Source organism: Andrena cerasifolii, chromosome 11 (genome assembly GCF_050908995.1).
Source record: "Andrena cerasifolii isolate SP2316 chromosome 11, iyAndCera1_principal, whole genome shotgun sequence".
Taxonomy (NCBI): domain Eukaryota; kingdom Metazoa; phylum Arthropoda; class Insecta; order Hymenoptera; family Andrenidae; genus Andrena; species Andrena cerasifolii.
Window position 1 is genome coordinate 3,749,756 of NC_135128.1, and position 20,205 is coordinate 3,769,960.

General features: G+C 35.9%; 4 protein-coding genes across 10 annotated transcripts in view; 2 read left to right on the forward strand and 2 right to left on the reverse strand.

Moving 5' to 3' along the window:
* Ago1 (protein argonaute-1) overlaps positions 1-11,560 on the reverse strand; it is a 32,770-nt gene extending 21,210 nt beyond the window's left edge. Inside the window, exons 1-3 of one of the 6 annotated variants that reach the window (XM_076822751.1) lie at positions 11,011-11,560; positions 9,736-9,912; positions 5,635-5,748 (exon numbers count right to left, since the gene is read on the reverse strand). In XM_076822751.1, coding sequence (XP_076678866.1) covers positions 5,635-5,743 — 109 coding nt within the window. In that variant the 5' untranslated portion in view covers positions 5,744-5,748; positions 9,736-9,912; positions 11,011-11,560. Of the gene's footprint in view, positions 1-5,634; positions 5,749-9,735; positions 10,132-11,010 lie in introns of those variants that run through there. The other 5 variants (XM_076822749.1, XM_076822750.1, XM_076822754.1 and 2 more) reach the window with 5 other exon arrangements.
* On the forward strand, positions 755-7,235 carry Mrpl53 (mitochondrial ribosomal protein L53). The gene is made up of 3 exons (XM_076822830.1): positions 755-968; positions 6,499-6,611; positions 6,936-7,235. Exons 1-3 carry the CDS (start codon positions 826-828, stop codon positions 7,136-7,138), a joined length of 459 nt encoding a protein of 152 aa, XP_076678945.1. The 5' UTR covers positions 755-825; the 3' UTR covers positions 7,139-7,235.
* On the forward strand, positions 7,382-8,726 carry LOC143374590 (uncharacterized). Its single transcript, XM_076822838.1, has one exon. The coding sequence runs from the start codon at positions 7,548-7,550 to the stop codon at positions 7,737-7,739; it is 192 nt and encodes a 63-aa protein (XP_076678953.1). The 5' UTR covers positions 7,382-7,547; the 3' UTR covers positions 7,740-8,726.
* A 3,117-nt stretch (positions 11,561-14,677) lies between the features above and the next one.
* Positions 14,678-19,745, reverse strand: Rpn13 (regulatory particle non-ATPase 13). Of its 2 annotated transcripts, none has more exons than XM_076822807.1 (5): positions 19,424-19,745; positions 19,182-19,298; positions 18,553-18,895; positions 18,353-18,495; positions 14,678-15,320 (listed from the first exon to the last, which is right to left on the reverse strand). In XM_076822807.1, the coding sequence occupies exons 1-5, from the start codon at positions 19,622-19,624 to the stop codon at positions 14,925-14,927; spliced, it is 1,200 nt and encodes a 399-aa protein (XP_076678922.1). In that variant the 5' UTR covers positions 19,625-19,745; the 3' UTR covers positions 14,678-14,924. The 2 variants fall into 2 exon arrangements, with proteins under 2 accessions (XP_076678922.1, XP_076678923.1); XM_076822808.1 differs by having other exon boundaries at positions 14,678-15,152; positions 19,424-19,744.
* Positions 19,746-20,205: the final 460 nt, after the last annotated feature.

Consider the following 20,205-nt stretch of genomic DNA (forward strand, 5'->3'; position numbering starts at 1 on the left):
GCTTGTAATAAAATTGCATTCTAATTGCAAATGCATCCTTTGTACATGTTGGAGGCACTGCAACTAGAACCATTTCCCCTAGGGTCGCAACCAGGGTTGCCAGATCAGGCTTGATCTTTTGCCGGAGATTTCAATTTCGTTAAAGATTGAGGTTTGGGGGGGGGGGGGGGTGAGAGAAAAAAGGACCAATAAGAAAACAGGCATCATTATAAAATTCATTATAATGGGCAAATTCCACTTCTGCCCAAATCGCCCGTGCTTTTCATTAAGCTAGATTTCCCTGAAGGCAACGTCAAGAATTTCAAAGTCGATTTTCTCGAAAATGAAGCGCGATATGAAAAAAGTTACTCTTTCTTTTCGACTTATAACAAGTAAATAAGTCGAGAAAAAGGTATGGAATTTTTTGATATTGCGCTTCATTTTCGAGAAAGTCGACTTTGAAATTCTTGACGATGCGTCCAGTCGCGTATAAGGAAATCTACCCTAATGAAACCCTCGGGCGATTTGGGCGTAAGTGGAATTCGCCCAATGATTTCGTATAAAGGAGTAATAATAATAATAAAAGTATTATGAACATTTATTAGAATTTGTTACAGATTTTAATAGTTTTTTATTTTTGTATGGCATGCTACACCAATGCAGTGCCAGTGCGTGCCTAAAAATTCGCTAATATTCTCTATTCTGCCGATTTTTATTGTGCCTGCCTGAGGCCGGAGACAACGGTTCAAAGCCTGAGATTCCGGCTGAATGCTGAAGATCTGGCAACCCTGGTCGCAACTGTTGGTGACACGTATATCACGCAATCGCGTGTGTTCGATTTCCGAAATGTCGCTTCCTCTTAGTGGGACTCGCACACGCTCGCAGGGAATTATAAGTGCAATCGCAAAGCATTTAAGATCCTTGTCCTTAAAGCCGGTAAAATCAATCAGCATAAAATTCGATCCCTTTCACAATGCTATGGAAACGAGGTTAGTTCACCGAGATTTCAGTTGTTACACGCACTCGACTAAAAATCTAATCAATTCTTGCTAACACAGCGAATCGATTTCCTTTTTTGTTCTGAATCTACAATAAACAACATACGACCTATTGTTAGCCATGCATCTATTTTTAACTATAAATTCTCTGAATGTTACTTCAACGATGTACTTTAAGATAATCGTGCTTGACAACAGTTCGATCATCAGTGTAGTCAGATTCCGAGAAGTAAATCAATAATTGCTCCCGAAATCACACATGCTTTTTCATAAATAACGATTAATTTCGTCTACAACGAGGGTTTGGTTAATATCCGATGACGTCAATACTACGCGCATGTGCGATATGAAACTTCTAGTAGCAGACGATGTCCATGTCCGCGTTCTTAAATAAACTTCAACGCTTAATACGGTCGTTACTACGATAAAAGGGCAGTATTAAAAATTAAGCAGGCTGTTCGTTATTTCAACTGAAACCTGTAATAGATGCGTAACGCAGTTTTTTTTTAGTGTAAACACTGGAAAGGTACATTCGATCTTTTGTTCGCGATTATGTAAATTTTACGATAAAAAAAAATATATAATGTTGATTACATGGACAAATGAAACTTCGAAAAGATTGTCTTTTACTTCATACTTCTTTGCACGTTTTATAATGTATAGTTGAATTAGTAATTATAATGTCTCTTAAGGCTGATTCAGAAGCGTCGAGTGATTTAATCTAGTGAGTAATTTAGTAATTTACCATTGTTTTACTGAACTACTTGACTAAATCTTAGTGTTCACAGACGAAAAATTACTAAATTACTCGCTACTCGACTAAATCACTCAGCGTGCCTGAATCAGTCTTTATGAACATTTCAGAGTACAATTATTTTGGGGTTCCATTTCGTTTTTTGCATGTCCTGTTTGTACTGAACTCAGGGTGCTATGAATGTATATGTGTGATTAGTCGGCGCATGCAGTCTGTGTGAACAAATAGTTAATATTATGATCAATACGTTCTATGCCACAACAGCTGTTACTAGTGATGGGACCAAGTATATTGGAAGTAGGTTCAAATCTGACTGTATAGTTTCGAACAGCCCACGAGTACTTCGGAGAAAAAAACACTACTTTCAAGTAGACTTGAACCTTGACGAGAAAGGTTTAAACTCTCTATAAGAACTTTGAGAAACGTCAGCGGTACTAGCAAGTATAATCGAACCCTGACTATTTATAGATTCGAAACCTTTTAACTAAAAACTATACCTAAAACATCAAGCTACAATATTAACTTCAATCTAGTACCAAATACGAAATACAATGAAAAATATCTTAAGTGGTACGATATTGGCAATTCTCAGCTATGTAGATTTTTGTCTTTCAGGGTTCGAATACTACTTTTACGAGATTCGATTTTTTCAAACATCGAAGAACTTAGAAGTACATTCTCGAACCCTTCTGGTACTTTTTCTGAGGTTCGAAACCGGCTTTTATAACCCAAGTACTTTTGAAGTATATAGAATGAAACGCCAGCTCTTATGAGTAGTATTCGAATCCCATGAAGTGAAACTTACATATTGGAATTGACTCGGACTCATGAGTACATATTGAACTTGATCCCATCCCTAGCTGTTACTGGTGCATAATGTTTATCGGATGTGAAACTTTCTGTCAGAGGAGAATTCAGTATCTAAATCAGAGTAGAACAAAAAGCTGACACTATGAATAAGTCTGTAACTGAATATTGCAATTTGCTCAAGGCCGTGTTTACCATGAATTACACTAGGCGCAAGCTGGGGCCATGTTTTAAGACCTTACTCCTCGCAAACAATATAAAAAACAGCCTAGTTGTCGTTGCAAGATAAAATGCTTCTTTTTAAATACTCAATTCGTAAAACAGAAACTAGAGGTGGTTGGGAAATTTATCAGGTCTCGTAATGATGCACCTAGGGCAGGTCTGCCCGTTAGCCACGTTACGCACTTGCAACAAGTTGCTAAGGACCACTAGGTACATGGGGATATATGAGTTCGAATGCACTTGGTCGCGGCGAGCAACAAAGGTTTCCAGTCTCTTGACAACCAAGTTGCCAGCAACTTGTCGCAAGTGCGTAACAGGGCTTAGGGTGCAAATACCTATTCAACTTCTGGGACCCGAGTAACAGCCGAGTGTGGAACTGTTATGTTGCTAATCACAGCTTGGGCTGCGGGAGAACTGCAAGACTGTGCGTGCATCCCTACTAGCTCGTACCACGAGTCTATATAGCTGGGCGTTCACACACTCTTGCAGTTCTCCCAAAATCCATGCAACGATTAGCAAGGTAACAGTTCAGCCATTGGCTGTTGCCCAGGTCCCAGAACTTGAGGAGGTATTTCCATCCTAATGGTCTAGCGCTCGAAAGGGTTAATTAGAAGTTTCTTGGTTTTATGAAAATAGTAAGGTGTTGCAGGTTTTTGAACATCAGACATCCAAGCACCTGGTGATCGATAATCTTTGGCACATGTGCTGATTATAGGAGCACACTGCTCTGATCCCCCCTTTATTTTGGTTTATTATACAACTATTTTGATAAAAGTTAGTTTATGGACAACTATTAGAAATAAGATAAAGAATTCAGATCGCGTATTGTCAGGAGATAATCTCGGCAAATACTTAAAGTTTCGTGCAATACATGTTTAGGAATAGACACAAACATTGATTTCCTCTTGATTACAACGCAATTTTTGTTTGCTGCCCAAATTCACTCTAAGGGGTTGAAATTGAACCCTTTAATTCTAGCTATTTTCCGATTTTGTGTTATAACTCGCGAAATGTAAGAACTGTAAGTTACCAAATGATAGTCCTAATTGAAAAAAGTAACTTTTGTCTTGAAACTTTTTTCTTTTCTCTTACAGATCGCGAGTTACAGAATTCGAAAAATAGCCGAATTTTCAGGGGTTAATTTCACCCCCTTAGAGTGAATTTGGGCAGCAAACAAAAATTGCGTTGTAGTCAGGAGGAAATCCCCTACATATTCACAAAGTCTCAGAATTTTTTGAATTTCCAGGTTCGGGATTTTTCCTTGTGAGAAAGTGTTAGGCTTGGTTTTCATGAACAGAATGGAAGTAGTTGCACCGTAAAGAGAACGATCTTGAAAAGATGTTCAGTAAATGCATTGTGCCATCTAGGAGTACATTTGAAATGTTTAACGCTTGATTTCACTTTATAGAACAAATTTTTAAAACATTATAGCTATACAATCAGAGCAGTATGCCCATATGCGGCAAATGAGGGGCAGATTGTTAGTCAAGAGGTGCTCGGGACCCTAATTTTCAAAGTCCTGTGATTTTATTATACGATATCGTGTACCAAAATGATACTAACAAGGAGAGTTTCCCAAGTGTCCGACTCCGATTACTTTGATTTTTGGATATGTTTTAGAGGACCGAAAAATAAGATATACGTGTTTTTTATAGCAGCTCGTTTTCATATTTAGGGGGTGAAACCACCCCTCAAAGTTATAAGATTTCCAGGTGTTCATCTCTGATTGCCTTGGTTTTTGGATTTGTTTTAAAGGGCCGAAATATACCTACGAAACAGGTGTCTTTTTATATTGGCCTGTTTGCATGTTTAGGGGTTGAAACCACCCCACAAATTTCATAAGAATCAGCCCGCTTCTGATTGCTTTGGTTTTTGGATATGTTTTTCATATGGAGTTTTACTCAACACAATTTCCTACCCCTTATGAACTTTGAGGGGTGGTCTCGCCCCCTAAACACGCAAACAGGCCAAAATATAAAAGATACCTGCTTTTATTTTTCGGTCCTCTAAAACATATCTAAAACTCAAAGCAATCGGTGGCGGACACCTGGAAACCTCTCCTTGTAAAAAGAAATGTTGTCCTCCGTAACACTGTAAACTTATAATACAGAGTTGTGCATCATTCTATATATTTGAAACTTGCATACTAAATAACTATGTGTATTTCTTTATTAAGAAACTGTTTTCTATACTTATGTATAATTTTTATAAATTTGTAGCATATCGTGTTAATAGTTCCTAGAGTTTCTTCCCTAGACTATATTGTTGTTAAGTAACGTTACTCTTTTTATAAATTAATAATTAGCAAAGTGGAATTATCCGAAAAAGTGTAATTTTAATTTCTACACGGTTTCGTATTGGCTCTTTATTTAACCCTTCGTTGACACACCTCCTTTTTCGATCAACTTTGACATACCTGGGTAGCTCACACCCAGAGCAATTTTTGAACGACAGTCATTCTCGTCTAAAAAAATCCAATTTTTGTGAAAAAAATCATGGATCAATTTCGAAGTCTCTAGAATGTAGTCCAATAAATTTTTGATTGAAATTTCATGACCGTTTTTGTAAAAAAAATTCTAGATTACCACATGTCGAGAAAAAACGAAGAAAATCTTTAAAAAACTGTAACTTTTACAAATTTCAATATTAGAAGCTAAAAATCTACAGAGTTGTTGTTCGGATATAATACTTTGAGAGAAAAAATAGTGTGCAAGACTGCTCTGGAAAAAAAACTATTTATTTTGCATATAGAAGGTACAGAGCATCAATATCAGATTAGTCAACGAAGGGTTAATGAATAATGTTAACATAAAATGTAGTAATTGAGTATTACAATCACAATCGCCAGAAATTCACATAATCATGAAAACTTACCATTGCATTGGCCACATCCGTATGCTTTACCAAGCATAGAAACAGCTGTTGTTATACGAAGAGTACTTAAGTCTGGTATTTGAAGGGGTAGTTGCTCTATTTGTGCCATTTTGCCTGCAACATATTACGACATAAAATACAATACATACGTTAAATGGTTTTATATTGTATGAGAAATAATTGATATTAGACTTAATAAATTCATTATAGTAAGTTATGAAAAGACCGTACAGTTGGACCCTCTGGGATTTTGATACAACGATGACAATTTTCCAGAATATTTAGTGCTAATGTGCATTTCTCATAAACAATTCAGATTAGTCCCTGAAACGTCTATAAGTTTAAAGAGTTTACAAGAAACTGTGTCGGGTGGAAGCGAAGAGCAATCGTTTTGTAACAAGGAAGTCATAGTTCCAATCGTGTCATCGCTAAAGATACTTCCTACTGATTTTTGTTTTAACTATTTCACAGAACTTAATTTCACAAATATTGTATGAATTTAATATGGAAGGTTTCTTCGCAATGAATGTATAATATAAATATATACATACATATTTACAAGCAAACATTTATGTAAAAGAAATACAATTTGGTGGCGATAGGATTAAAAATCCTGACCTTGCATTTACGCAACAACTGCTCTTCGCTAGGATCAAACGCACTTCTATGTAAATACTGGCAAGTTATAGCCACGTCGGTGAATATTAATTGTTTGCATAAAATGTGCATTAGCGCGAAATAGTCTACAGAATATTCTTTTAATTTTCATCAAAATCCCAAGGGATCCAGCCATTAGGGCCTTCATAGTTGTACGAGTAGTAGAATATTCTGCAATGAAAATACATATGTGTACTATATTTACAGAGACTTTTTCTTTCACATTACAACTCCAAAAATTATTGCGACAAATCCACGGTGCATTGTGAAACCAAAAATCGTCTCTGATCGTTCTGAACCCGAAGTCACGGTGAAGTTGCGTGAGTATTCTAATATTATTTTATTTAGAAGCGTAACGACATTAACGCATTACATGTCGCTCCTGCCAGAAACAGGATTTCTAGTCGACTATTTGAAAGAGCAGCGTGCAATGTGTTAAATAATAATAATCGCTAAATGTCTTCTCTTTTTAGTACATAAAAGAATTTCAATGTAGCATAGTTAATACGAATGACTTGAACCGACTGACTACAGCGGTATTATTAAAATAAGTAGAAGCAAATAGACAGAAATACAGTATTGTAAAAGAAAGACATTTTTCTAAGACAAGTGTGATGTTATATTCTTGCGTGTCTGTCTTCTAGTATCAGGTGATAATGTGGTATTCAAAAGTGCAAACTTGACGTCTCTGAATATTTTGCAACTTTACAACAAACACATCACGCCTTTGTCTGCATCTGAGCCTGAAACTGGAAGCGAAACAGCACTCGCAGACAAGAAAAAGAAGAAACGAAAGAACAAACATAAAATTAAACCAGGAAGCAAACATAGAGGAGTATACTTATAAATTTACTCGCAGCAGAATAGCTTGCTTATACATCAGTTACTTTTTCAACATTACGGAAGAAATTGGTTGAACAATAAAATATCTTTAGTGGAATCGACCTCGTCGTTTATTCGAAACAGACCAATTTTCTTCTTTCTCTTCACTTGCGGAACACCACGGAAAATTTCAGCCCCGAAACAAAACTGTACTTTGATTTCTTTCAGCATTTAAGTATCAAGGAGGAAAACAAAGGTTCAGAGATATTTTCAATCGTTTCTATCGTTTACTATTTTACAGATATCTTTGCAATTGTGCTTAATAACGCTTCGCAATAAGATTCAACTGTTTAATTACTTGTCTTCGCCAGAGCAAAGATTTATATTAAAGGGAACAATTGAATTTTTTAGTGCAAAAACAAATTCATCCCAAAATGGCTAATCATGTGTCGAATAGTAAAAATTATAGTATCAAACTTATCGACACCCTTTACAATCAGGTTCCAGCTTTTACAGACGTTTTCGATGAAGAAACGTGGTATATTTTCGTTGCCTGCTTTGTAATTGGAACAGTTTTCGTTGCATTTATTCTCTCGAGATTTATTACAATAAAACCTGTCGAATGAACTTAACATGCGTTTAAGAATACTGTACTTCCTAGTTTATACACGTGCAGCATTAAATGGTAATAGCGCAGGATCTAGAAAATCAAGTTACGATCGACAGGTATCTATATAGGCAACATTACACCAAAATGCCTTCAAGCATTTTAAATACATCATTATATTACTTGCATTATTTGCAGTGGCGCTCGATACTAATTTCGTAATTTTATGTGAGATTTTTTCGTACAATAAATACGAAGATGTACAAATTGGCTTTCATGTGAAAAGTTCATTATAATTGAATGTATCGATTCATTGTATTTTTAATGTAATAAAACGTATAACACAATAAAATGTTATTGAAAAATCAGTTACATCTTAATATATAAAGCAGAAAGCTTTTATATGTTGTGTGTTTGTCTGTTGCCTAAAAACTTTTGAACGATAAACTCTAGGATCACGAAATGAGCCTCAGCTCATTATGTCTTACTAATCCAGACAAATGCGACTATTTTCATAAAAAAAATTTTTTTTTTATAAAATCAAAATCTAAATTTCGGGCGATGCTGAGTAGTAAAGCTAATATATTCTCATTGCAGAAATCAAATGCCATATAGCACTTCGCATATAGCACTAATTTTATTTGAAAGTGTATACTAATTGTGACTTTACATAGTTACACTGGAAATGTTGTGCAATTAATTGTGATTTCTCATTGCATAGTTAGTGTAATATATAAATAAAATTTATGCACGCCTATCTTCTATTTCTATGATTAATATTTGCCCGCGCCCACGACCGTAGGGATTTTCCATTTTTGGAATAAAATGAATATCATAAATTATATGTTCCTGTTTTCGAGTCGTAATTTATATTTAAAAACCTGTATTTTCCGATAATGCCTTTTTCACAGATTTCTCTTCCGTATCTCAAGAGATTTTCATAAATTTTGAAACGAGAACCACGGGCGTTGCGGGCGATTTGAGCGTAAGTGGAATTCGCCCTAAATTTATTAATTTTATATCCTTTGTTTAATATGTTAAAAAGTGATACGTGAAAAGTTTTTAATTTCGGAACTGATTTAAAAGTTTGAATATTCGCCGGAAATTGCATTTCAAGATCCGAACTTCTAATTCATTTTGCCTACCCCTTGGCTTATTTCTTTTTTGCGCGTCTCCTGCCCTTCTCCCGCACCTTTTGTGCGTGCATATGTCACCCCCCTTTATTCTCGGTCTTTCTTTACTACCTCTCCATCGACCTTGCCCGATGTCCGTTTCCTTTAAATTTTCAGCAGAGCCGTTTGCACGTGTCCTCGAATCTTAATTTGGCGATCGAAAGTGAACGGTCGACAGTTCAAAATTTTTCGTATTTAAATTCCAATGTACACAATTTGTTCAAATACGCACGAAATCATAAGTTACCTCACATTTTTCCGTAATTATCGATTTTTTAATTCGAATGCACATAATCGATCTTTAATCTCAGGGATTATTTTTTAATGAACGTGCGATCGTGCTCGTCATAAATAATCACGAAAAATAAAGCAATGAATCATGTTTAACCTTTAGAGGGCCGGGATTATTTCATTGAAATTGTAAATTTTATTTACTTAAAATTTATGCATATATAACTACCACCAAAATGGCCGGCAAAGTATCCAAATTCTTAGGTGGCCACTGTAGTGGCCAGCCCGGTCCTCCAAAGGTTAAAAGATTCAAAGAAATGAGCAACATTCTCTTTTAAATAACAAATTTCACGACAACATGTATTTATTAATAAATCAATTTCATTAATCCCAGTTTATAAATTCAGTGTGGTTTATTAAATCGATGAAAACCTTTGTCCGTACAATTTTTACTTGATTCATGATTAAAAGTTAAAAAGTAGAACTACAATTTTATTCACCGGCGAAAAACGTAACTTTTGTTTCCCGAGAACAAAGACAATTCAATTACAAAAATAACTCCGCGATGCACGGTGTTCGAACGAAAATATATAAATTGTTAAAAACACTCACCTATTTCGTAGAGCCGGGATTTAAGTAAGGATACGTGAAATCGATAATCGCACTGTTATTCGTTTCACATGAACATAGTCTCTTTCTTTTATATACAAACTGCGGCGTAGTATCTGCGCGTTAACTATGTAACAGTTACATGTATGTTGCACTGTAAACGGTAATGTACTGCATCTTCTACGATGAAACGATTCACACGCATCCAGTATTTAGTTATCCATGTAAAGTTACACTTGTACTAAAACTCATGCTCTTCTTCCGTTTACTACGAACGCGTTTTTTTTCACGAATACGATACGAGTCAAGAATCCCGCGTACAGAAGAATCGTGTCGAAATGTAAGGTACTCGAAGGTCTACATCTGTGACAAATGTCGATCAATGGGGATGTTTATACACTGATTTAAGGTAAACAAAAAATGATGGAACAACTAATAAACTTTTTGCGCGTATACAGTTCAAATCGTGTTTATCAAGCGAATTGTGCTGCACATAAACGCGATGTTTAGTTCTGAACAATTCTGAATGAATAAGAGTGACGTATTTTACGTACTTCCCTGTCGAAATTTTACGTACTATTTTGTCGAGATAGTAATACGATCTGATTGTTCTAGAGACTTTACAACGAATGATAAAAGAATTAAATACATTAGACACATACACAATGTGATGTATTATTTATTTCTTAAAATACGTGCCATTCATATAAAAAGGGTGTATAAATTCTACTTTGTGCCTCACATAAATAACCGATAAGTAAGCATTGTTATTTACATATATATTTTTGTGGCGTCATCGGCTAAATCCCTACTGGGTTGCAAATGCCTCGCCATTCTTATCTAAAGCGTGCATCGTACTGAAGGGGCCGATACCGTTGTTCTTTAAATGAAACTTCGTATAACTCGAAGGAGTAATCTTTCCTGTATGAAAAGGTTTCACTCATATAAGAAATCTAAGTGAAATAAGAACGTAATCTTACGTACGGAAATGTAAAATTACTGATAGCTCGTTTAAGTGTATGGCGAATATATGCAACTGTTTACGATCGCGTAAATACACAACTTGTTAGCACGTACTTATAATAGTGTACTTTGATTTCATTGATTCTGATCGTGAGAAAAAATTAGGTCGTTGGATCGGTCAAGCACAAAATATTACTAGTAACGAACCCGTAGGAAAATTCGTACAAATGGCATTTCCCTAAGGCCGTACACCATACTTGTGTACGATTTACTCGCAGGTACGACAAACTATCGATACTGTCTTTATTATCTAACCTTAACCGTTTGTTTCCCTTAGATCTCGGGTATGCGCGCAAAATATTTGGCGTGTTAGTCCTTTTGTGAATTATTTCCGTAGAAAAGGGAATCTACACTCGAATTTGCCACAAACGAAAGAAACTGCGGGAACGAATAGGATTGTAACGTATTGTAACTTCGAAACGCGAAACACTTCCAATGTTTCTGTAGAGTTGAGCTCCGGAAATTGAACAGAATGGTCACCGCCGCTTTCACTCGCGACGCGATCTACCCAGCCACGGTTTCAGTAGAAGCGAAACGAAGCCGCCAAAAACGATCACCAAGTGTCAAGGTTGCCATTGTACACGAACATGTCGAATGTATCCGAGTGGTCGTGTATATCGAGTGCGCTCGCACACAGTGAAATCTTTCTCCATCTTTATTTGTAGTAGCGCTATCACACAATAATATTGTCACGGTACTCGCGGTTATTTTACGATGACACTGATTCCCATGCGCAGCAGGCCCCGCTGAAAAATTCTTCAGCACGCTGCTACATTTGCTATGCAGAGAATACGTGTAAGTCTTTCACAAAATTCACCGGGCGAGCTTTAGCAACATTCGCCAAATCAGCGATCAACATCCGTGGAAATACCCCCACTACTTGTTCGATTCACTAGGTATTGCGCATGCCCCGTCTGGTCAGGATTGTAGCTAGTAAACAGAATGAGGTGCCATCGTCGCATGCACTTGTTTACAAACAATGAGATACATATGACGCTTATTGAGTCTCTTCGTTTAATGCATGTAGTTCAATTGTCTGTTGTGTGTACCTACACATTTTATGTATAGTAAATAATCAATATTAAATCTCTTCATCTTTTAGTTTACATGATGGTTTTAAAAGAACGTTTGCTTTCCCATTAAGGAAAATAAGATTAAGTTCGTCTGTTCTAAAGAAATTTACAATGCTTATATAAATGATAAAAATGTATGGTTTGTAAGAAACTGTTTCTAAATTTACGACGCAGATTCTAATGCTCCGTATCCTTGGTGATAGCAGGACAAAGAAAGGCCCCCATGTGGTCTACCGGTTGCGTAAGAACCGACCAAATAATTTGGGAAAATTTTTATTTATGATTAATATTTGTACTTTTCTATAAGTCTAATTATTTTCAGTCCACTGGGTAAATAATAATTAAAATATCAGATTGACTTGAAAGCTATTGTAAGAGAGGATTGATTTGAAGCACCTCCCACCCACGTCCTAATATTAAATTAATGTTTTATATGAATAATATATTGCGTACTGTTTGCTATTCTGCATTTGATGTATGTACTCGTTATTTTTGTTATTTTGGATATTATTATAGATGTTACGAATAACAGTGCGTCTTGATATTGATGTTGGTGATAATTTATTAAGTACATGGCATATAAAATATATGTATATAATAATTGTAAGTGATCGTAAAATTTGTAAAATCGTAAAATATTCTAATATTTTCATTTGAAGGAGTCCAGTAACGGTTGGGGCAGGGCAGAGAGTAGGGACTCTCGTTCCTGAAACTTCCCTCAGCGACCATGTCGATTCTTTTTCCGACTCCATAGTAATTATTTCGAAGATTTAAGTAACTGCCTGACTATTTCTAAAAAATCACAATTCCTGTCTATGCACATAGCTTATTCGATTGTGGCCGCGTGCCTTCAATTAGTGCTCGACTTCCCATGGTTGGCCTTTGTTTTTTCACGAACATTTCTACAATATTTCGTAAACATGGTTTAGGGCAGTGTGTTTAAATTATCTAGGGGGGCATTAAGTATCAAGGAGCGGCATCATGGCGTTAGACATTAGGTTAATAACATGAGGTTGCACATGATTACCCAAATAACACAGTTCGTTAAATGTAACAAAGTATAAACGCATACGCCGATTTTCTTATATCAGTAGATTATTTTTGTCACGTCATTTATACATTAGTGACTTCACTCAATGAAAATGAAAACGATGAATCGCAAATGATGAATTTAAAATATCTAAAATAAATAAATCATTGAAATAGATATGGTGTAGCATCTAGACCGCGCGGTAACCTATGGTGTGGTTATGCCCTAAACCATGTTCACGAAATAATGTAGAAATGTTCGCCGGAAAAAAGGACCAACTCTGTGAAGCGACCATTAATCGATGGCACGCGACCGTAATCGAATTTACGATTCGTTGTTCATTATTTTGTAATAATGTAGTTGAACAATTAATTGTTGTAGAACTCAGGTCCTCGTGTGCCATGGTTGAAAGTGCTGTCGATCACAAACCAATAAAATCAATTTTTCTGTTAACGCAAGTACCGCTTCTATAGTGTGATTGTTGAAAGAATTTAATCTTCAAAATCACGTAGTTATAATTACTGGTCAAGTGTTTACGCCTTTACGGGACTCTTGAACCTTCGATATTAAAATATACCTACTAATATTTTTTGGATGTCCAGTAGGAAATACTCAACTTTAAGGGCCTTTCACATGAGACACATTTATGGCTAGCAACTAATATATCGGGCATGCCCAAATGTTTTCCATTTCCTTTTCATAGTTTTAAATTAAAGTTGTGTTTACCAAATGAATATTTTCGAAATACCAGTCGTGTATCCTATAGGTAAGTGTGTGATGTAAATTGGGCCCTTAGTGTATGTTTTGAAGTTATATTTTGTTAATTATAGTTTGAAAGACGAGAGACGATAGTTCATTGGCCGGAATAAGTGATAACTTGAAGCGCCATCTTGTGACATGTAGCACAGAAAATAATAAACCTAGGGTAAATCCGGGAGACGCGGTTGGGCTGGAGAGTTGGTCGGAACAGTTGATTCCTAGAGATTTAATTTTTCTGAAACTTAACACACTTTTGCATATATGTACACAGATGTAGAGTCTGAATATAGCCACTCGACCAACTCTCCAGCCCGACCGCGTCTCCCGGATTTACCCTAAACCTACTTTGAAAGACACATGATACATGTCCATTGAGCTATATAATTATATAGCTCAATGTAGATGCCACTTTCATGATTATTTTTCAAAGTTTCCCCCTCTAAACATAAGTGTTCAAAATAAATGACGTTCTATATCGATTATTATTATTATCCAATAACATGTTTGTGCGCCATATTCAAAATACTCCTATTGGTTAATTACATTCCCACCATTAAATAGTTAAGAAAAAATAAGGCCGGTATTCATAGTCGCTACTTATTCTTAAGCAAATGCTTAAGCATTCGGCATCCTTTATTAGCTACTAGGTTAGTAGAGGATGCCGCCTGCTTAAGCATTTGCTTAAGAATAAGTAGCGACTATGAATACCGGCCTAAAAGTATACCTACCTGATTTTCAATTTCTTGTCTGGTTAATCGAAGAATGCCATCAAATTTGTTTAGTTATCTATTCAGTTTCATATAACATTGGAAAATATTTTGATATAATGTAATGCATTTAAAAAATGTTTTAAAGTTTAGCAAGTATGTTTTTCCTTAATTTTCGGTATATAAATTTTTACATGTCATTAAAACAGATACATAATTGTATTTTATAATATATAGATTACTAATTACTGTTTTTTAAAAATAAATTTACATAAATGAGATAATTGCAGTATGTATTGAAGTAAATTTCATTAAAACAGTAAGGAATTTACTAGATTACCAATAAATTCTAATTAGTTTGTAACATTGTTTATTAACTCCTTCCTATCATACAAATCCAGAAATATCTCATACTTGGAAACTTTATTGTATTCCATATATTTATATTAGAAAGGATAAATTTCAGTACTTTCGAATTGTAATAAAGTATATTATTTTTTAAGGAAGTATTTATTATACATAAATGATTATAACATAATACATTGAATATCTTCTAAATGAAAATATAGCCGAAATCAGACTCTTTTAAATTCTTTTCTCTTAATCTAAAGCCATTCCTTCGTCGTCATCGTCTTTCTTATCAGGACTAGATGTTGGTGAAGCTTGCTTTGTATTCTTGTCCTCTTGTCCTTGCTGCGTTTGTTCTTGGCCAGTCTTAGCCTCAGACTCAAGAGCAGTGAAGAACTCTTCAACATTTCCATTGGCTGCGGCATTGACAGCATCCGATCCCAAGCCGAATTGACGGATAACAGGTCCCGCTTGACCTGACTGCAAAGCAGACCAGAACATTGATAGCGCCTGGAAGAACTGGGGAGAACATATTGCGCCACTCAGGTGATCTCCTGGTGGTAAGTGTGGGCCCAATGCACGCTCCCAACTTTCCGATGCAGAGAATGTCTCACGGATGGCATGGTTCAGCTCAGTTGCTACGCCCCTCTGCCGGACAATAAGCTGTGCTGTAGGTGGCCGAAAACAACAAATAATCCCAGAGAAACTTCCCCAACTGCTCAGTAGAGCCAGAGCCTCTGACAGCCAGGAAAAGTTCGTGTGGAAAACATTATTAAATAATGAAAAAACCATGCCTCTGTCCTTTGAGCTTATAATATTACTTTTTAGTGTACGCTACGTTTTAGTTACCGGTGATACCACAGACTCTACGACATGAAAAAGATTTACACAACATTACATAGCTAGAGTCTGAAATTCAATATTATTGATATATATGACTGCCTTTTTTTTATTGTTATTATGCACAATGACGTATTCAACCACATTGAAATACATTAAGAAAAAGAAGATGAAGTGAACAAGAAGTCTGTTTGCATGTATTATGTATTTGCACAATTTATTAACGACTGTGCAATATTTATTAGATAATGTTGTCTTCTTTGTAAATAATTGAAGCCCTTACTGATTATAGTTTAACAGAAAATAAAGGATCTGTTAAGGGGGAACCACACCTTGAAGCCCGGAAAAAAGTGCAATTTTTTTTAATTTTATGTTAGATATCCATACCTCGTAGGAAAGTCATTGATATGGGGTTTAAATGTGCATGTAGTGGACAGTATTTTAGAATTTTTGTGTGACAAAATATACAGTTTTAATTAAGTTATAGAGGTCGCCGTAGAGCGCGACGTGTCGAACACGATCGGATGGTTTCCCACTTTGAAACCACAATCTCCATAAACCTGATATCTAACATAAAATTAAAAAAAAATGCGCTTTTTTCGGGACTTCAAGGTGTTGTTCCCCCTTAAATGCTATTTTGTATAGCTCGGAAATAGCATTGTCGTGAAAAGTTAATATTAACTATTGAAAGTTTCACAGTCATATTATGGAATATAATGTGAATACTCACTGTTAAAAAATGAATTAAAAGTTATTAAACGTTTATGTTTATGCTTGTGGACGAAATTCTTTTTAAAACACAAAGAAGACAAAACTGCACAAGGAAAAGCTACTTTTTGCAATGCTTCATAATACAGTTGCAATACTTTTAAGATACTGAACAAAACTGAATGTTGTTCCAAGTGCATTATCAAGAATATCATTCTATCCCTGATAACAACGGCTGTAAGAAAAGCTAGAATTAGTGAAAAAGAAAAAAAGCAGATAACTTGGTTCTACGAACTACTACTTAACCTTGAATGAAGTAGTATTACACGGTAATAATTATAATTCAATGGATTCTCATGAAATATGCATAACTTTAAACTATGTATGAAGTAAACAACATTTAGTGATATTTCTAGATTGAAATAATGATACGATTATGAACATAAAAATCTTTTAAAGAAACTCTACAATGGAAGTTTCTTATCTTATCAAAATGAGCTTTACACAAGATGTTTACGAACTCCATTACACATCATTTTTTAAAGATATGCATGAAGATATGTATGTATATGACTTTTTCAAGCTTTTAACGTTGTAATGATAATAACAAATAAAATTTATAATTCAATACAAGAGAGTTAAGGAAGGAGTTACTACGAAGCTTCTAACAAAGTCGTGGGTACTTTCTCACTTAGCATTACAATTTTTATGTGTATTAGTATGCTTTGATTTGTAATTAGAGGTGTGCGAGAACTCGAAAATTTCGGGATTCCGAAAGTATCGAGATTCCCGAAAACTCCGCGGTCCCGATTGTCGTTTGGTAAGAAAAAGTGCAGAGACGTTGTTGATTTTCTGAAGTACAAACATCAGTCAATCCTAATAATACGAATCCTGACACTTTCGGGAATCCTGGACATTCTAGAGAGTGCCGACTCAATTTTCGGGTTTTCGCATACCTCTATTTGTAATATTTTTAATAATACGCGCGTGGCAGAACATAGTGGTATCTTTCACAACAATTTTATTTTCTATAAAAAAATAATCACTCTAAATATGAATAGCATCATTCTAAATATTTATTACTGTGATAACAACTTACATGCTATACTTCTGTAATTGCTTTAATTGCTGGGTCGGGAAATCGGGAGAATTTTACAAATAGCGAATGAGAATATATAATTGATTTACTTCTTCATTATTGGAAAACGTGACTAAGCAAGTGTGCGTTAAATTTCATCCTCGTTTCCTTGCGATAAATACCGATAATATAATATACAGGGTGTCCCAGAATTGAAGGACAATCCGGAACATGCAGTATCATGATGCAAGAAGACATCGAAAAGTCCTTTACCGTTTTAGGATCCAAGGCTTCGTTCGCGGGATATTAACAGTTAAATATTAGCGGTGCAACTTCGGGGCCTAGGTATACATCTAGTAATCCTTCCCTATCTCCATGGCCGTCTGTAGTACAGGCCAGAACGTAGTGAATTTGGCAACACTGTCATCAGTCCTGTTTGAATTTTGTCTGAAGCCTTTCGCGCGTTATGTCACGGCCGGCTCTGGTACCGGTCGGAACATAGTCATCAGACTGATGGTTGTTCGAAATGCGATGTTGCAACATCGTACTGTCCGGCCTGTACTACAGACGGCCATGCTATCTCTTGTTTTGTTCAATTTAATATCATATTTACTTCATTCAAATGTTATTTCTGATAATTACAGTATCCCAATAGCATCGATATGTTGTTCATGCGTATTTTTAAATGTTAAAGTAACACTAAAAACTGTCCGAACTCTTTATTTGTTAGCATTGTTAATGATATATTTGATACCGCAAATCAGTGTAGAGTAAACGAAGAATGAAGGTTGTTAAAAGGTGTGGATTTCAATGCGAATGTTAAGAATAAAAATTGATCGACGTGAAAAATGATATAGTTGCTGCGCTCCTAAACTATATCATACCTGAAATATTTTATTTCGTCAAGCATCACCTTGTAACTATTCATATTCTAAGTCTCTATTAGGTCACAATAAAATGTTCAATTAAGCAGTTTAATAATAAAGAAACTGATTAACAAGCTACAAATGTACCATACATCGAATATAACTATTTAAAGGGAACAAGATATTACCTGAACAACGGATTCCGCTCCTGCTGGTGTTGGAATTTCTGATAAAAGATTCTGAAGGTCGCTAAGCTGTATTCTGTTGTTGGTTCTCGTCGTTGCCCCAGGTGTCGACGGAGCTGGCGTTCTTGTCGATGGTTTATTGTCACCTAGGCGAATATTCGTGTGAATCAGCAGACACTAATTCTGTTAAAAGACGTACTCACCATTTGGTTTAGAACTATCGTTAGTAGATGCCGGCGAAGACACCATTTGCGTCGTTGATCTTGGAGCATTTATAGCAACTCTAGGGGACGTAGTTGTCGTAGAAGCTTTAGTGCTTTGTACACCCTGAGGTCTATTCATCGTGCCGAGTAAACTACTTAGACCCCCGAGCTGTCCTACGCCGCCGAACAGTTGCATTAGTTGTTGCTGCGACATGTTGCTTAATATATTTTGCAGATCTTCAGGGTTTGTATTGTCGCTTCTTTGCGATCCAGGAGTTGGTGGATTATTAAGAATTTCGTTAATTTTTCTACAATGCTCCTCATCTTTATCCGTTTTCAGATCCTGTATAAAGATGAAATGGAAAATAAGGGATATAAGTATTTCCTATAGAAAGTTTCATCCATGTAATTATCAGGCAACGTTATCTTTTTAAGTCCCTTAAAGCTTGAATGCTTCGCATAATTAACAATGAAAATTACAGTTAAACTCAAAATATTAAGATATTGCATAATAATAATAGAATATTACACGAGGCCACTCGTAGAATTCTGTTGCAAGTTAGAGCCACTGTGCCTTGTATACGAGGCCATCGGGCTATGAACACTGCGAGCATTAAAAATTATCTCACCTGCAGCCAAACGAAGAACTTTTTGTTCGATGACTTGAATCGTAATAAATATACCCTTCCAGTTTTGCACTGAGGCACGTGCTTGAATTCGCAATCATCGGGGAAGATAATTAGGTCCTGCAGAAAAACAAAGGTCATTTATGGAAATCGTTGCACACTCGAAGGAAAGAATTTTAACGAATTATATAATTTCACACGGACTTTACACTTGAATAAAACATGACGGGGATAAGTGTTCTTACATCTTCAATGGACCCTGTTGTACGGTCTTTCCAACAGAAATGCATCAATGAGTCGTCAGATTGGTAAACGTAAAGTTGGCCCTTTCGTGTATCTGGATAAACCATTTTCCCTTTCATGGTCATTTTCCCGGCTTTGAACTCGACCAAATTTTTGGATGTGCCGCGAGACGCATTATTTCCAAAGAGCGCACCTCCTGACATGTTCGATTCTTTAAACAAACGTGCCTTGTTTTGATAAATATATGAAACCCCGACACGCTTAATTTACGTTATACGGCGTGCTGATGACACTGCACTTTAAAATGGCGTGTTAAAAGATTTCCCATCTAGCATCGAATTCCCAAATATTTGCGCCACGTAGTGGCAAGCACCAGAAGCAGTTGTCGTATACGGGCTTGTGACTTTATCGGTAGAGCATACGTATGTGAATTTATCGGTAGAGCATAAGTTGCAGCACAGACGAGGTATAGGATAGACCTATAACCTTATGGATGTCGTATCGCCACCCAAACTGTATTACCGAGCCATAAGTTGGGTCTGAATGTAGTGACATCTGCTCATGAACAGCATCCAACCCAGCAACTACTCTGAAATGGGTGAAATGCTGAAAGGTGTGTGCCTACTTGCATACGTGTGACTTGTTTAGAGAGAGAGTTTGACATCTATGTAGACTTTTGCTACGCTATGCTTTGGCTCGGTTTGTCAACGACTCACGCGGATTTCTCTCCGAAAATCCATTTCGTGGATCAAGACACTATGGCGCTCAGAAATGGTATTTCTTC

Coding starts and splice junctions, on each gene's coding strand:
- Rpn13 (XM_076822807.1), bottom strand. CDS start 19,624: ATGTCAGGAGGTGCGCTCTTTGGAAATAATGCGTCTCGCGGCACATCC. Junction 18,896..19,181: donor AGTTCTTCGTTTGGCTGCAG/GTGAGATAATTT, acceptor ATCTTTATACAG/GATCTGAAAACGGATAAAGA. Junction 15,321..18,352: donor GAGCGGAATCCGTTGTTCAG/GTAATATCTTGT, acceptor ATTGTCCGGCAG/AGGGGCGTAGCAACTGAGCT.
- LOC143374590 (XM_076822838.1), top strand. CDS start 7,548: ATGGCTAATCATGTGTCGAATAGTAAAAATTATAGTATCAAACTTATC.
- Mrpl53 (XM_076822830.1), top strand. CDS start 826: ATGTCGCTTCCTCTTAGTGGGACTCGCACACGCTCGCAGGGAATTATA. Junction 969..6,498: donor CACAATGCTATGGAAACGAG/GTTAGTTCACCG, acceptor CTATATTTACAG/AGACTTTTTCTTTCACATTA. Junction 6,612..6,935: donor CGAAGTCACGGTGAAGTTGC/GTGAGTATTCTA, acceptor TCTGTCTTCTAG/TATCAGGTGATAATGTGGTA.